Source organism: Procambarus clarkii, chromosome 92 (assembly GCF_040958095.1).
Source record: "Procambarus clarkii isolate CNS0578487 chromosome 92, FALCON_Pclarkii_2.0, whole genome shotgun sequence".
Classification (NCBI taxonomy): domain Eukaryota; kingdom Metazoa; phylum Arthropoda; class Malacostraca; order Decapoda; family Cambaridae; genus Procambarus; species Procambarus clarkii.
In genome coordinates this window covers 1,463,205-1,481,792 of record NC_091241.1, presented here as the reverse complement: position 1 = coordinate 1,481,792, position 18,588 = coordinate 1,463,205, and the positions used below count along the sequence as shown (strand labels likewise).

The 18,588-nt window shown below is 40.7% G+C and overlaps 1 protein-coding gene across 1 annotated transcript in view; it reads left to right on the top strand.

Moving 5' to 3' along the window:
• The window catches only part of LOC123775181 (CWF19-like protein 2), a 79,269-nt gene that overhangs the window by 27,429 nt on the left and 33,252 nt on the right, over positions 1-18,588 (top strand). Inside the window, exons 12-14 of the mRNA XM_045770134.2 lie at positions 13,416-13,641; positions 15,350-15,553; positions 17,153-17,317. Of these exons, the coding sequence (XP_045626090.2) occupies positions 13,416-13,641; positions 15,350-15,553; positions 17,153-17,317 (595 nt within the window). The remainder of the gene's footprint in view (positions 1-13,415; positions 13,642-15,349; positions 15,554-17,152; positions 17,318-18,588) is intronic.

Genomic DNA, 18,588 nt, shown 5'->3' with positions numbered 1-18,588 from the left:
AGTCCTGAGGTTCCGGGTTTGATCCCCGGTGGAGGCGGAAACAAATGGGCAGAGTTTCCTTCACCCTGATGCACCTGTTACCTAGCAGTAAATAGGTACCTGGTAGTTAGACAGCTGCTACGAGCTGCTTCCTTGGGGTGTGTAACAAAAGGGAGGTCTGGTCAAAGACCAGGCCGCGGGGATGCCAAGCCCCAAAATCCTCTCGATCCTCTCAAGAAAACCTCAAAAGGCATCAAGTGTGTCTGAGGTAATGTAGCCAAAATTGTAATGGTGATCAAAGATCTCTGTATTTATGAGATTTGGCTGCTTCCCGGTGAATGGCAGCACTGCCTGTATGTGCATCACTGAACTCAACATATATAAAAGAGCAAAACTGGTTAGGGAGGAGGGAGATAGCCATTACTGCCAGTCAGCTCATCCTTGAGGCTACACCAAACCTGTGCTAGACACATGCCTCCCCATCACCATTTTGTCATCCTTCAACCACTCCTTGGATTCAATGGGTAAAACACTACAATTATTTACAATGATTAGGTAAATCATGGTTAATAATGCAGCCACCTCCTAATGCTTGGCCTTTGCAACGGCTTGGATGAAATATTATCACTTAATTGAACATTTGCATGCTCCACTGAACAATTTATACTATACAATTTATTTGGACCATCCAGGAATTTGTTAGTGAAGATACGCTGTAATTATATGCAATGTAAAGCCTAGCTGTTAGCTATTTCTGCAATGTGAATATACAATTTAAGTTATGAATGTACAGTGCACAGCTTATAGTGTACATTCTTTGACTCGCAAGTCCTGGGTCTCCTCACTGACAAGACTAAGTTGTTGCACTCATCATGTGTCTTGGTCTTTGTGTGTGTGTGTGTGTGCAGTGTTTCCATCAACCTTGTGTTGCTGACAAAATATTTGTGCGTTATAATGTCCAGCAGATCTAGCTTTATCCTTAAGTAAGATTTGTGTGCCTATTAATTTTTGTTTTCTCATTTTCAGGGACCTCTTTCTCAAGATGGAAAAGAAAACCGTTGTTGACAGATAATAGATCTATTTTCTGTATTAAAGTGTATATATATATACATATATAGAACTGTACAGTGTGTTATTAATGGACTAGAATTTGTTTGAAATCTGAATGTTAATTATACCTTGCATTGCACTTATTAAAACACTTACCTGCAGATATTGTACTATGCCATACAGAAAACAATCCTTATGGTATCAATATAATCTTTTTTTTTTTTTTTAATTGTATGTGTAGCTTGCTACGAAGCATTGATCTCGGTGTTAGTTTATAGGATACATGCATGTTAATGCAATATGTCAGGAAAGTCTGTCAGTGGAATGTTTGAATTAATTTGGCCTAAAATGTATATTGTATACAGTATTTGTATATTTATATATACTGTGTGAATTTTTAATAGCTGCAATTTTTATTTTGTTTTGTATTACATTAAGTATTGTTGCACATGTACTTACAACAATTATAATATAAATTTTTTTTATTTAGAATTTTGCTTATTTTTATCACCAGTTAACTTTTGTATGACATAGCCGAACACGGTACTGAAATTCACACTTTTGGGCTTAAAAATTTAGACATTGCGGTAAAGTATAATAATATTCTGGTGTCATCACTTCAGTAGTATAAGAATTATATAAAATATTTGATCAGCATGAAGACATTTGAATTCAAGCGTTTAGATTTAGGTAAAATAGGTATTTACCTGGAGCGTGCAAATGATAAGAGCTATTGTACTGTACTGGTACCAAACACAACAGTACTTTTAGTAACAAATTCCTGGCCGACCTCTCATCTCAACCTGTTTGCATGGTTATTTTCTTGCAAATCAAGGTTTATAAAAATTTTGCCATACATAATTCTTGAATAATCCTAATATCATCTTGAAATTATAATGTGGTGGTGCTAAAATCATCAGTGTTCAGGTGGTTTTCTTTGCTAATTTTACTGCATTTTAATATGAACTAGTCATTGATAATTATAACTTAACCAGAATAAATAGCTCTCAATACTAAAATGTTGGTTAAGACAGTTACAAAATTCTACCATTCTTTGAAGTCTGTAATTAAATGTAATGAAGTATTAGGTTTTCTTTTTTATCCTGTTGTAAATTATAATAAATTTTTATCCTGTTATAAATTAAATTAAATAAAGATATGACAAGTAGAACATTATCGACTCCATCATGTGGATACTTTGTTAATCCTAAGGATGAGTATAGTTTTCAAAGCCTTCCTATGGATCAGACTTAGGTATGAATGTTAAATGTGTAATAGGAAGGCTTCAGAAATGGTGATGCAACAGGCAGGGTTCACTTGGCATCCCATAATGGGGTGTATAGGAAGTATGCCATTATCTATAGTCACCAAGCTGGGAAAAATGGTACAGTATGTGCTGAACAGTTTTTCTTGTGTGGTATGCATGAGAAAAAATAAGCTAAATAAATTTTGATAATTACTATCTAGAAATTACACGTGTAGAAAATTGCTACTTAACCCTTGTGTTGCTAAGGGCTATTTGGCCATTGTCACCCACAGGCGCATAAAAAAAAAAAAAATATATATATATATATATATATATATATATATATATATATATATATATATATATATATATATATATATATATATTTTTAAATAATATGGAAGGGAGTACCACCTCTAGCTGGAAGAAGGGGGACCCATAGCCTCGGAGGAGGCTATATATATATATATATATATATATATATATATATATATATATATATATTATATATATATTTATATTTTTTCTTCTAAACCTGTCAATTTGTGTTCTCCGATCATGGGGGAAAAAATTGTAAGTGGCATATTTTGCCTGCAATAGGGCAGGGAAGTGGCAAAAAAAAAAAAAAAAAGAGGTGCTGACTCAACTTGCGTCCCAGGCGGTCTGCTCCGCCCCAGCGGTCAGGCAGGAGTGGCTACAAAGAGAGAATTGCCTAATTATTTCAATATGTCTGATTTTTCTTTATTTTTTTTGCTGTAATATTATTCAATAGTATGTAGTGTGATATATTTATATAATAAAATGTGTGAATCATCGCTGTACTCAAAATTATGATGTGCATATTGTTGATTCAATTATTAGGTTCATAAAACAGTGAACAAATACTTTGTCGGTTATTACACTATATACACAGGTTACATATAAGTATCTGCATGTTTTGTTCACCATAACAAACCACTAAGTTGGTATTATGAGTCAAAAAGCAACGAGGAGTGACCGCCACACACCAGCCAGCTACTTGCTGCCACTCACTCCCTCAACACCACACTCGCCCACATTCTCCTCCCACCATACTGTTTTTGTTTTTATTCATTATATACAGACGTTATATATAAGTATCTACATGTTTTGTTCACCACAACTGTACAACTAAACTAATATAGTTAGTTCAGGCACTAAGAGATGTCACTACACTCACAGTCAGCTGACAGCTGCCTCCCTCTTACATTCAAGGTCAGACGCACTAAAATTTCTCCCCCAACAATACTGTTTGTGGTGTTATTACCATAAATACACATTCTATATATAGGTATTTACATGTTTTGTTCACCACAACTGTACAACTAAGCTGATATAGTTACTTCAGGCACTAAGAGACGTCGCTACACACAGTCAGCTGGCGGCTGCCTCCCTCACATTCAAGGTCAGACACACTAAAATTTCTCCCCCGACAATACTGTTTGTGGTGTTATTACCATAAATACACACACATTCTATATATAGGTATTTACATGTTTTGTTCACCATAACTATTCAACTAAGCTGGTATAGTGCCCAAAAGAGCATAGTGGCCACCACCTACCAACATGACACATCATGCAGATGTCGCCACCTCCCTCACCAAAATGGCTTTTTTTACCACACTCCTTTTGCTGTTATTACACCGCATATACATGTTATATACAAGGGTCTAAGTTAACGAACCACTAAGTTGGTATGCCGAGTGGCAGTGGCAGCCTGCCACTGGCTGTCACTTCCTCCCTCCCTCACCTCACCTGACTCGCCACCATTCTCCTCCCACCAAACTGTTTTAGGGTTTTATCCTCTATATACAGATGTTATATATAAGTATCTGCATGTTTTGTTCACCATACGAACAACTAAGCTGGTATAGTGAGTCCAGACAGTAAAAAGGTGGTCACACACAGTCAGCAGACAATGCTACCTCCTTCCCCACCAAGATTACTCCTCCCACTAGTGCTAATTATCACAACAATCCTGCTATTATCAGAATCCTTGATAAATCCATCGCGTCATATGACATGGTACACAATTTATTGCAAGTTACTCAACCCTTCATATGATGTGTTGCGCAGTTTAAGGGTTAATGTGGTTTGTTTTAGCCTGATGGATGTGGTAGCCCAGTTGCTCGCTGGGTTCACCAGGTGCCGAGTGACGCAGTAACCCTCTAATTATTTTAATTGCTTCAGTTAACTGGTTTTTGTCCTTGTATGCTGTATTAGTGTGTTGTGGTTTTTATCGTGTACTTTTTATATATATGAATGTACAGATAATCGTGTATATTGTATATTTTGCTATAACACTAATTATACAAGTGGCTTTAAAATACTTGACAAAATTAAATTTCTGGTGTGATATTCTGTGAAAGAAAATAGTAAACCACCACCCTCTACGCATGTCATGACCAATTTGCATTTCTGTTCAGTTATGCTATGTGGTCTTGCAGACAATATATAATCAGAAGAACTATGCCTGCTGCTGAAATTACTTTTTACAAAAGCCCCCCTCCCCGTTCAGCTCGTTGATGCCGTGAGGGGGGCTTAGTGGGCGGCTGTCGGAGTGTGATGCTCCTTGGGACAGTTCTCTGTCCTTTTGTAGCCTTGTGCTCCTGCTGCTGTCCTCTAATTGTGCTGAACAACTTTTCCTTTTCCTTCTTTTTCGTTTTTCTCTCCCCCTCTTCTCCTATCTGCTTGTCGTTTCCTGCAGACCTTTTACTTGTTTTGGTTATTCCTTTGGACTTCTTCTGTTTTGACGCCCGGGTGCTTGAGGAGGCATACTCTTGCACCTGTAGAACTGTAGTACCCAACGTCGAGAACGAGGGAAACCTTTTATTGTCAATCCTCCTTTCGTCACTGAACCCAATCTCGACGGACTGACGGTTCTTAAGGTGGCATTTATGGGGCGTATGCTCACGACACTTCCCTAGGAGGTCCCGGCATGATCGGCGATAGCTTCTTGTTGGGTGTCCTGCCTCTAATTGTGGCTCAGCAGACTTTCGACCAATTCGGTGACCAAAGTTTTGAGCATTGGCCAGAGAGCGTCCAGTTCTGTGGGAGCACTATTTAATGCTGTGCAGGTTTGGGGCCTGGTTACTTTTTGACCCTTCTCAGTGGTAACTTTGACACTGGAATTGTTACTCTTATGTGTTACTCTTACCCAGTGTGCTTACTGGATGCATTGGGAGGGCGACTGCTTTGAACATGTTTCTTGTGGCCCCCATCTATCTTTTTGTCCTGTACGGAGGCCTTCACACCCTTCACCATGGCCGATGGTGAAGGGCCGTGTGCCTCTACCTGAATGGGAAGACCCCACGCGGTTTTAGTGGGCAGGGGAGCTGGTATTAGTTTTGGTGGGGGCTTCGGCTCTGCTGTAGGCGTGGTGGGGTTCGTTTGAAGCCTTTTGAGCCTTTCAGGGCATTTAAAGTTCCAGGCATGATGTGCCTTGGAGCAATTTGGGCACTTTGCTTGGACAGGGTGGTTTGCCTTGTGTTTATCAATGCATATTTTAGTGTCGTGAGGCTGGCTGCAGACTACGCACCTCACTGGGCGTTGGCAGCCATCTTTGCGATGCCCAAATCTCTGACATCTAAAGCATCTTAGGGGCTCTGGGGTGTAAGGCCTGTGTTGGAACACGCCTCAGATTCCAAGATCAAGGTTCTCCGGGATCCGTCCCCTTACTGTGAGAAGGACTTGTCGGATTTCCTGTTTTGTGGTTCTTACCCGGCATCTCTCTGCTGACACTACATAGTTCAGCTTTTCGAAATGGTCAAGGGATAGTGGAGGACAATGATTTTTCGTATTTTATCCTCTGGTTTGAGTTCTTCACATTTTGTGTAATTTTTCAGAATTGTAGCGACCGACTCGTCTTTGGGCCTCAGAATATATTCTCTGAGATTTGGTTTTGCTCTGATCTGGAGCTGGGGGTACTCTTTTTCGAGGTCCACCACAGTGGCGTAGGAAGCCACTGGTATGCTTTGGTATGCTGGACCTTGAAGATTGGTAGTGCAGGTTTAGTCTGAGGAGCTGGAGAAGCTGGAGTGTTTGTCGGACGATGGGTCGTCATGGAGTGGCTTGTCCTGTTTGCCTTAGTCACAAAATTCCACTCGCCGTCACTTTCAGAACTTGTATCGAGTATAGATTTTCTTTTCCTACACTGAGCAGCATTGCTGGCTCTATTACAATTCAATTGGTATTCCATGATTTAATTCAAATGCTCACTGTAGAGTGGTGTCTGGTGAGTGAAGGTTATGCTCTGTGCTAATGGAGACAAAGTCAGCGTGGAGTTGGCTCACTGGGTGAACTGTGGGCAGGACCCAAAAATTAATGAAGATTTAACCACCCAAAACGTGGCACGGGCATGAATAGCCCATAAGTGATGGCCCTTTGGAGCCATTACCAGTATCAAGAGCTGATACGGGAGATTTGTGGAGGTGCAACTGCACCCTGCGTGACGGGAGATGTCTCCCGTGTCAGGACCTCTCTTCTATTTCCTTATATATGCTGCCCTGTACTGCCCGCACAGCGCCTGCAGAACGCGCTGTGCAAGTGTGTGTGTGTGTGTGTTTTTTTTTTTTGTTTTTTTTTTTTTTTTATATATACAAGAGTTGTTACATTCTTGTACAGCCACTAGTACGCGTAGCGTTTCGGGCAGGTCCCTGGAATACGATCCCCTGCCGCGAAGAATCGTTTTTTCATCCAAGTACACATTTTACTGTTGCATTAAACAGAGGCTACAGTTAAGGAATTACGCCCAGTAAATCCTCCCCGTCCAGGATACGAACCCATGACATAGCGCTCGCGGAACGCCAGGCGAGTGTCTTACCACTACACCACAGACTGTAGACTTTTTTTTCCCCCATCAGAAATTCCTTCGCTTTTCCATGTAAAGCAGTGGCCATTTGTTTGAAAAAAGCAAGACATAGGCTGACATTTAGGAGGTAAAGTAGGTTACATGAAGTTTATTAGGTTGTACTTAGTATTTCTCTTAAACTGGTTGAGAGAGGTACAGCCTTTAACATGACTGGGAAGGTCATTCCTCTAATTAGGTCCCTTGATTTGCAGAGCATTTCTAGTTTGGTTAAGTCGCACTCTTGGAATATCAAATAGGTATTTGTTTCTGGTATGGTGCCTATGGGTTCTGTTACAACCTTCTAAGAAGCTTTTAAGGTCAGGATTGACATTACAGTTCAGAGTTTTAAATATATAGAGTGCACTTGAGAGGATGTGCAGTGACTTAATATCTAACATATTCAGAGATTTGAGTAAGGGTGACTGTTGTGAGCCTCTTGTTGATCACTTGTGACAAAAGATTATTGATGTGTGTACTTGTGTGGGTGATTAAATATGTATTTGTATGTATATATGTATACGTATATATATATATATATATATGCGAACAAGCCTGAATGGTCCCCAGGACTATATGCGAATGAAAACTCACACCCCAGAAGTGACTCGAACCCATACTCCCAGAAGCAACGCAACTGGTAACTACAGGGCGCCTTAATCCGCTTGACCATCACGGCCGTCAAAAGGAAGTGATAGCCGAGGCTATTTGAGCCACTTCCCCGACGGCAACTCGGATGGTAATCTTGGGCATAGCATTTCACCAAATCACCTCATTCTTTGGGGCACACGTGAGGAACACAAATGCGAACAAGCCTGAATGGTCCCCAGGACTATATGCGAATGAAAACTCACACCCCAGAAGTGACTCGAACCCATACTCCCAGAAGCAACGCAACTGGTAACTACAGGGCGCCTTAATCCGCTTGACCATCACGGCCGTCAAAAGGAAGTGATAGCCGAGGCTATTTGAGCCACTTCCCCGACGGCAACTCGGATGGTAATCTTGGGCATAGCATTTCACCAAATCACCTCATTCTTTGGGGCACACGTGAGGAACACAAATGCGAACAAGCCTGAATGGTCCCCAGGACTATATGCGAATGAAAACTCACACCCCAGAAGTGACTCGAACCCATACTCCCAGAAGCAATGAGTTTTCATTCGCATATAGTCCTGGGGACCATTCAGGCTTGTTCGCATTTGTGTTCCTCACGTGTGCCCCAAAGAATGAGGTGATTTGGTGAAATGCTATGCCCAAGATTACCATCCGAGTTGCCGTCGGGGAAGTGGCTCAAATAGCCTCGGCTATCACTTCCTTTTGACGGCCGTGATGGTCAAGCGGATTAAGGCGCCCTGTAGTTACCAGTTGCGTTGCTTCTGGGAGTATGGGTTCGAGTCACTTCTGGGGTGTGAGTTTTCATTCGCATATAGTCCTGGGGACCATTCAGGCTTGTTCGCATTTGTGTTCCTCACGTGTGCCCCAAAGAATGAGGTGATTTGGTGAAATGCTATGCCCAAGATTACCATCCGAGTTGCCGTCGGGGAAGTGGCTCAAATAGCCTCGGCTATCACTTCCTTTTGACGGCCGTGATGGTCAAGCGGATTAAGGCGCCCTGTAGTTACCAGTTGCGTTGCTTCTGGGAGTATGGGTTCGAGTCACTTCTGGGGTGTGAGTTTTCATTCGCATATAGTCCTGGGGACCATTCAGGCTTGTTCGCATTTGTGTTCCTCACGTGTGCCCCAAAGAATGAGGTGATTTGGTGAAATGCTATGCCCAAGATTACCATCCGAGTTGCCGTCGGGGAAGTGGCTCAAATAGCCTCGGCTATCACTTCCTTTTGACGGCCGTGATGGTCAAGCGGATTAAGGCGCCCTGTAGTTACCAGTTGCGTTGCTTCTGGGAGTATGGGTTCGAGTCACTTCTGGGGTGTGAGTTTTCATTCGCATATAGTCCTGGGGACCATTCAGGCCTGTTCGCATTTGTGTTCCTCACGTGTGCCCCAAAGAATGAGGTGATTTGGTGAAATGCTATGCCCAAGATTACCATCCGAGTTGCCGTCGGGGAAGTGGCTCAAATAGCCTCGGCTATCACTTCCTTTTGACGGCCGTGATGGTCAAGCGGATTAAGGCGCCCTGTAGTTACCAGTTGCGTTGCTTCTGGGAGTATGGGTTCGAGTCACTTCTGGGGTGTGAGTTTTCATTCGCATATAGTCCTGGGGACCATTCAGGCTTGTTCGCATTTGTGTTCCTCACGTGTGCCCCAAAGAATGAGGTGATTTGGTGAAATGCTATGCCCAAGATTACCATCCGAGTTGCCATCGGGGAAGTGGCTCAAATAGCCTCGGCTATCACTTCCTTTTGACGGCCGTGATGGTCAAGCGGATTAAGGCGCCCTGTAGTTACCAGTTGCGTTGCTTCTGGGAGTATGGGTTCGAGTCACTTCTGGGGTGTGAGTTTTCATTCGCATATAGTCCTGGGGACCATTCAGGCTTGTTCGCATTTGTGTTCCTCACGTGTGCCCCAAAGAATGAGGTGATTTGGTGAAATGCTATGCCCAAGATTACCATCCGAGTTGCCGTCGGGGAAGTGGCTCAAATAGCCTCGGCTATCACTTCCTTTTGACGGCCGTGATGGTCAAGCGGATTAAGGCGCCCTGTAGTTACCAGTTGCGTTGCTTCTGGGAGTATGGGTTCGAGTCACTTCTGGGGTGTGAGTTTTCATTCATATATATATATATATATATATATATATATATATATATATATATATATATATATATATATATATGTCGTACCTAGTAGCCAGAACGCACTTCTCGGCCTACTATTCATGGCCCGATTTGCCTAATAAGCCAAGTTTTCCTGAATTAATATATTTTCTCTAATTTTTTTCTTATGAAATGATAAAGCTACCCATTTCATTATGTATGAGGTCAATTTTTTTTTATTGGAGTTAAAATTAACGTAGATATATGACCGAACCTAACCAACCCTACCTAACCTAACCTAACCTATCTTTATAGGTTAGGTTGGGTTAGGTAGCCGAAAAAGTTACGTTAGGTTAGGTTAGGTAGGTTAGATAGTAGAAAAACAATTAATTCATGAAAACTTAGCTTATTAGGCAAATCGGGCCTTGCATAGTAGGCTGAGAAGTGAGTTCTGGCTACTAGGTACGACATATATATATATATATATATATATATATATATATATATATATATATATATATATATATATATATATATATATATATATATATATATATATATATATATATAATGTGTATGTATGTATGAGAATGTGTACATGTATATACAACATTAATAATTTTGAAACTAGCGTCAAAAATTTTTATTTGCTTAGCTAAACGAACTAGAGGGTTCAGTTCCTGAACCGATTATGTGCCTGGTGGATACCTGGTTGATGGGGTTCTGGGAGTTCTACTCCCCAAGCCCGGCCCGGGGCCAGACTTGTGAGAGTTTGGTCCACAAGGCTGTTGCTTGGAGCGGCCCGCAGACCCACATACCCACCACAGCCCGGCTGATCCGGCACTCCTTGAAGGAAACTATCTAGTTTCCTCTTGAAGATGTCCACGGTTGTTCCTGTAGTATTTCTGATGCTCGCTGGGAGGATGTTGAACAACCGCGGACCTCTGATGTTCATACAGTGTTCTCTGATTGGGCCTATGGCACCTCTGCTCTTCACTGGTTCTATTCTGCATTTTCTTCCATATCGTTCACTCCAGTACGTTGTTATCTGTGCAGATTTGGGACCTGTCCCTCCAGTATTTTCCATGTGAATATTATTTGGTATCTCTCTCGTCTCCTTTCTAGTGAGTACATTTGGAGAGCTTTGAGACGATCCCAATAATTTAGGTGCTTTATCTCGTCTATGAATGCCGTATATGTTCTCTGTATTGCCTCTGTAATCCTTTACACCACCGCCCACGGGATGGGTATGGGGTGCATAATAAAGAAAGAAACTGAATTGGCAAAGATTAGTAGGTACATTAGAGTAAAATTTGAGGTTATCAACTGGTTAATTGTAGCACAATTTGAGGATCATTTTAAGGAATAATGCAGTAAAATATGCACTAGTATAACAACCAGGTCAACCTGATCAACCAGGCTGTGACTCATACGTCAGGCTGCGAGCAGCCGCGTCCAACAGCCTGGTTGATCAGTCCAGCAACCAGGAGGCCTGGTCGACGACCGGGCCGCGGGGACGCTAAGCCCCGGAAGCACCTCAAGGTAACCATGATATACGCTGATAGCAGTGCTGATAAAGGTAAAGATTGTATGGCTTAGGTACATATATTGGAGGATTAGATACAGTGCGAGTATAAAGCATTAGGTAGGACACTATATGTGAAGATGAAATTTTGGTTTTACTTTTGAACGAGGCAAAAGTTGGACAGCCTTTCAATTTGTCAGGAAGTGAGTTCCATAGACAAGGTCCCTTTATTTGCTTAGAGTGTTTACACAGATTAAGTTTGACTGGGGATATCAAAGAGATATTTATTTCTGGTGTGGTGATTATGGGTTCTATTACATGTGTCCAAGAAGAGTTTCAGAACAGGGTTTTGTAATTGTAATTGGTACAAGAGAATGTGTGGAGTGAGTTTATGTTTAGCATGTTTAGGGATTTAAACAGGGAAGCTGTGTGTTGTCTGAAAGCTGCATTTGTTATTGTCCTTATAGCAAATTTTTTGCTGGTTGATGATGGACTTGAGGTAGTTTGTAGAGGTTAAACCCCCATGCACAGATACCATATGTAAGATAGGGATAGATTAGTGCGTAGTATAGTGAGAGGAGAGCAGAGTTTGGAACATATTTATTTATTTATTATTTATTTATAATATCTGATTTTAGAGAGTATACCGACCGTTTTTGAGACTTGGTTATGTGTTGTGTGTGGGTGCTTAAGTCGAGTCTCTTGTCTCTTTTAAGAGATAGGCATCCGTTGACCATGAAGGACCCCAATATGCCTAATTTACAGGCTTTCTGTCTCCGACAACGGGAGTTGATTATATGTTTGTAAATACGCATGTATATATGAATATGTTCAATCTGCGACCACCAACACAATTAAATAATACAACAGAACAGGGTTGTAACTGAACCCATGAGCACCACACCAGAAGTAAATATAGTTTTGATATTCCAAGAGTACGACTTAATCAAACTAGAAATGCTGCACAAATCAAGGGACCCAGATTGTGGAATGACCTTCCCAACCATGTTAAAGACTGTACCTCTCTCAACCAGTTTAAGGTAAAAACGAAGCTATACCTAATAAATTCCCTGTAACCTACCTTACCCCTCTATTGTCAACCCATTTTTTTTTTTTTTTTTTTTAACAACGCTGTTTGTCGACCTAATTGTATTTGTGCTGCTTTTTCAGCCATGTTCCCCCATCTTTTTTCTCTATTTTTATTTGTTCTCAACACATTTTATTCTTTATACTCAATTAGTATTAAGCTTTAGTCATTAATGTTTTTCCTGCCCGAAACGCTTTGCGTAATAGTGGCTTTAGGTATTGTATGTACTAGCTCTATCTATTAATCCATCAATCTTTGTAAAATCTCTTGTATGTATGTACCTTACCTAAATAAAGATTTATTTATTTATTTATTTATACATTCTGTAGAGTTTCTTTTCTGTATGTTTTTGGTACTTTTTGACTGTGTTTATCAATACGGATATTTACTACTGTACATGTTGTATGTTGTTTTTTCCAGTTATTACAAATTATAAGAATGATAAACAAAAATATTTTGCGCATTCGTTGTTTATGTTGTCATGATTGTTAGTTGATAATCATCGTCACTCCGCCATGTACGACAGGCAAGAGTCCTTCAGTACTCCATCTGATATATATATATATATATATATATATATATATATATATATATATATATATATATATATATATATATATATATATATATATATATATATATATATATATATATATATATATATATATATATATTTAATATAAATGATGCTTCTGTTACAGCGTATGTTATAATTTTGTATTTATTATTTTAGATGACTCAAGTAATCATTGTAATCAATATAATTTATTTTATTCCTATAAAATAATTCTGTATAAATTATTTTAAAATGTAGAAAAAAGTAGTTCGCACATTTATGAGTCTTTCTTTCATGTAAATTATTTTATGTGCGAATTTTTAAGATTTTAAAATTATTATATACATATACATATTGTATATAACGGGAATGCTCTAACAATTGTGCTCTCAAGCAGATGCTTCATAAACAAACCTAGGCATCAAACGACCGAAGAAGGCGAATTGCTACTTGCTAGAGGCAGTCATTGGGAGGAAAAACCTTCATGCCAACTGCACGTATCACGAAGAAGAAAAAGAAGAAGGAAGAAAATGTCGATGTCCTTCATAGAGTTCGAGAGTGCTAGGAAGAAGGATGAGCAGCGGCAGTGGGAGCGGGAAGCCAGACAGGCGGTGCTGGAGAAGGTATGGGTCTCGTTGGCGGTGTGTGAGGGATAGTGTAGACACATGCCTTGCTTTAGCAGGTCGTCTTAAAAGTCAGGCTTTTGGGCACTCTCTACCATCCTGTGCCACCTCAAGAAGGACGTTAAATTGCGTTGCGGACGTTGCAGTCCCCGTGGTGCAGTGGTAAACCACTCGCCCAGCACTTCGCAAGCTCTTTGGCCTGGATTTGTATCCTGGCCGGGAAGGATTGATTGGGTGCCAATCCTTAACTGAAGCCTCTGTTCACCCAGCAGTGATTGAGTACCTGGTTGTTAAACAATTTGGCGGGTCATTTTCTGGGGAAAGTTAGGATTAAGGACCTGCCTGAAACACTATGCGTGCTAGTGGCTGTTTAAGAATGTAACATCTCTGCTGGCATTGTTGATCTTACAGTGTAAACTTTCTACACCTTTAACCATTTTCTTAGCCTCGGGATTAAGAAGCTACTTTTGTTAGGCCAAAGCTAGAATATGCAGCGGTTGTGTGCTGCCCATATCTTAAGAAGCACATCAACAAACTGGAAAAGGTGCAAAGACAAGCTACTAAGTGGCTCCCAGAACTGAAGGGCAAGAGCTACGAGAAGAGATTAGAGGCATTAAATATGCCAAAACTAGAAGACAGAAGAAAAAGAGGTGATATGATTACTACATACAAAATAGTAACAGGAATTGATAAAATCGATAGGGAAGATTTTCTGAGACCTGGAACTTTAAGAACAAGAGGTCATAGATTTAAACTAGCTAAACACAGATGCCGAAGAAATATGAGAAAATTCCCTTTCGCAAACAGAGTAGTAGACGGTTGGAACAAGTTAGGTGAGAAGGTGGTGGAGGCCAAGACCGTCAGTAGTTTCAAAGCGTTATACGACAAAGAGTGCTGGGAAGACGGGACACCACGAGCGTAGCTCTCATCCTGTAACTACACTTAGGTAATTTCACATATAATATGCAGATTTCTCAGTTTTATTAGGATAGGGTAGCATAGGAGCAAGTTTAGATTAGGCTTGTTTGAAGAGTAGTCATGATATATCATGACTACTCTTGGGGCAGGTATAGTACTCCTGATTCATTCTTGATAATGAGTGAATGTCGAAACACCTCTGCCTGAGGGCTGCCAGAACATGTGATGCGATATTTACCTATTGGGTTTTGATTCTACTGCTAAGCATTCAGCTTCAATGTCTCAGATTGGTACAAAATCTGGCCCACTTATTGCCTTGGGTCTCAGGAAAGTTGATAGAATTTTCAGTTTTCTGGTTGGTTCATCAGGCAAGGAGATGGTGTCAGTGCTGGCTTGGCTGAGAGGTGCCAGGTCTTGATGAGCTTCTGATGTACCCTTGGAGCATGGTAACTGTCTGGCTCTTGCTCTACCGGAAGTCACTGGAAATTTGTACATTTTTGCTCAATTGGGCATGAGTTTAGGAGGGACCATCACATTTCTGCCACTACTTTGTTTGACTACTTAGAATTTTCTGTGTGTGGTTGATGCTGGTACTGTACTTGCCTTCCTGTGGGACCCTTGGGTCTCCTCAAACATCTGTCTTCCAATGCATTTATCAACTGCAAAGCACATTAGCTTTTGCTGATGCAGTACAAGAATTGTTGTTCTGTGCTGAAAGATATTGTTAACTGTATGTAACTTACCTTTACTGCAATTCATATCCTCAATCTTATTTTGTTTATACTTTTAGGCAAAAAATAGTTATGAGGCCAAAGTGCAAAAGGAGGAGGCAGCTCGGCAGCGAGGGGAACATACATGGATGTTGACGTCTGTAGAATCGAAGCTTGATTCTCACAAACAAGATAAGAAGAAAAAGAAAAAAGAGAAGAAGAAGAAAAAAAAGAAGGAAAAGAAGGCAAAGAAAAGCAAGAAAAAATGTTCGTCATCATCTTCAGTAAGTGGCAGTTAACACAGTTGTGCCTCCTAAGTGTCTTAACACAGCTGTGCCTCCTAAGTGTCTTAACACAGCTGTGCCTCCTAAATGTCTTAACACAACTGTGCCTCCTAAATGTCTTAACACAGCTGTGCCTCCTAAATGTCTTAACACAGCTGTGCCTCCTAAATGTCTTAACACAGCTGTGCCTCCTAAATGTCTTAACACAGCTGTGCCTCCTAAATGTCTTAACACAGCTGTGCCTTCTAAATGTCTTAACACAGCTGTGCTTCCTAAATGTCTTAACACAGCTGTGCCTCCTAAATGTCTTAACACAGCTGTGCCTCCTAAATGTCTTAACACAGCTGTGCCTCCTAAATGTCTTAACACAGCTGTGCTTCCTAAATGTCTTAACACAGCTGTGCCTCCTAAATGTCTTAACACAGCTGTGCCTCCTAATGAGATTAACACAGCCATACCTCCTAAAGAGGTTAACCCAACAGTGCCTCCTAAAGAGGTTAACCCAGCTGTTCTTCCTAAAGAGATTAACACAGCCATACCTCCTAAAGAGGTTAACCCAACAGTGCCTCCTAAAGAGGTTAACCCAGCTGTGCTTCCTAAAGAGATTAACACAGCCATACCTCCTAAAGAGGTTAACCCAACAGTGTCTCCTAAAGAGGTTAACCCAGCAGTGCTTCCTAAAGAGATTAACACAGCCATACCTCCTAAAGAGGTTAACCCAGCAGTGCTTCCTAAAGGGTTGACATAGTGTTGTCCTTAACCCTTTAGTTGCTCAAGACATCATTTGATGCGTTGAGTGACTTGCAGTAACTTGCGCTCGGCATCATATGATGTTTTGGAGTACTACGCAAGATTTAAACGGCCTGCGGATACACAGGGTTCACCACACCTTCATCAGGGCTCTTTTAAACAGACACCATTTTTTTTTAAATCGTGGGCCAAATTCCCGGGTGTGAGGGGCCTCAGTATTGAGCAAGCTACCAAGCCTGACACACACAGCATGAGCTCACAGCACTGCGGTTCAGCTTGTGACCACAGCATCGCCTAAAAATGCCATAATATACATGTTCTTGCTAGTATTTAGCTATGATATTATTACAGAAGACCCCTCCCTGACTGATAAAATTGACCAGGGTTCTGATAATAGGAGGATAGTGGTGATATTTAGGGGAGGGAGGGTGGTGGCATTGTGGGTGGTGTTCTCATCAGTACCAGGGCTGTATGCGCTTAAGGGCATCCTTCCCTAGGCGCCCTGTAAGTACTGCCCTTACGTATTAGGGTTCCCCTTCCCTGGTGCATTTGGGATGTCATTCCCGTAGAAGTTCTTGCTTTCATTACCCTACTACATACCCTACTTTCATTACATTATCAGGACAAAGTGTTAGGCATGTATGACTATTGTACAGCTCATGGAGGGTTATTTGAGAATAGGCTAAATGTGTTATGAGGCAGCGTGAAAGAAGGGTATTATGAATGAATATAAAATGCAGCAAGTGATGAAGTGAAAATGATGTTGATTGTACTATGCAGTACTGGTATATTGACAGGGTTATTATTTTATTGTTTAATTTAAAATGTTTTAATTTTTAACCTTCACAGAGCAGTGACACTGAAGAAGAAGAAGGGAACATGTGGGTGGAAAAATGTGCCCCCAATCTTGCTAAAGCTGAGGAGACAGTTAAGACAATAGAGCCAGATACCTCACGAGCAGAGAAACAAAATGATGCTACACGAGAGCCACCAAAACGTGATAGCTGGATGGAGGTATTGTATTTTTGTTTTTATTGCCTTGCCTATGTTTGTCAGTTAGTTTTTGACAGTTTTAAAATAATAAGTAAACCAGCTAGATGTAATTTTGAAAAAAATTATGTTAATTGATAAGTGCATTCCATGATATTAGAACACTTTTATATGGCCTTGGTCAGATAACCATGTAGACTAGCCATTCATAAGTGAGGTTATGTATAGCAATAGTCGAAGCTGAACCCCTGCAAGCACAACTAGGTCAGTACTTTAGGTACAAACAGATTGAGGTGATTCAATATTTATGAGTCTGTCATTTACTTCCATGAATATGATAAACATTTACAAATCTACACAATAATTTGTTTCTGATAAAGAAAATATATGTACTGTGTGTGAGCTAGGTACAACTTCTAGAAAAATCATATTTAAAATTTGAAATAAATCCTAAGGCTGAAGCCAAAATGGTGGGTTGTATTGTTTATTACTTGTTGGTTTAACTTATAACTTATTGGTTCAGCTCATAATTTAATCCATTAACTTGCATCTTGTTGGTTTGTTTTTCAACATGCATTATAATAGGACCAATTTTGAATAGTGCACATAACTGAAGAGTACAAGGAAAATTATGTTAATTATTGTAAAAAGAAGAGTGACCATAGTTTTCTGAGAGGGCTCATATGGTAACTCCTTGTTGCTATCTATCTCCTTGAGATGATTTCGGGGCTTTGAGTCCTCGCGGCCCGGTCCTCAACCAGGCCTCCTTTTTGTTACACACCCCCAGGAAGCAGCCCGTTAGTATCTGTCTAACTCCCAGGTACCTATTTACTGCTAGGTGAACAGGGGCATCAGGGTGAAAGAAACTCTGCCCATTTCTTTCCGCCTCCACTGGGGATTGAACCCAGAACCTCGGGACTATGAATCCCGAACGCTGTCCACTCAGATGTCAGGCTACTCGGATATCTCCACCCAATTCAATCAGTGCCAGGTCCTTGTGAGTCACTGTAAGCCTATGTGGACCAGAGACCAAAACCTGCCTCCCCCTCAAAAGAGAAGCAATGAGCATGGGATGCTAATCGTGTACCAACAAATATCGCAAGTCGACGACACCATCGGATGTCGAGTCGCATTTTTCGATGAAATTTACATCGTAACTCAAAATTATTGTAAGTAGGGGCAATCGTATGTCGAGGTGCCACTGTGTGTGTGTGTGTGTGTGTGTGTGTGTGTGTGTGTGTATATATATATATTTATTTATATATATATTTCTTTATTTATTTATTTTGATTCTG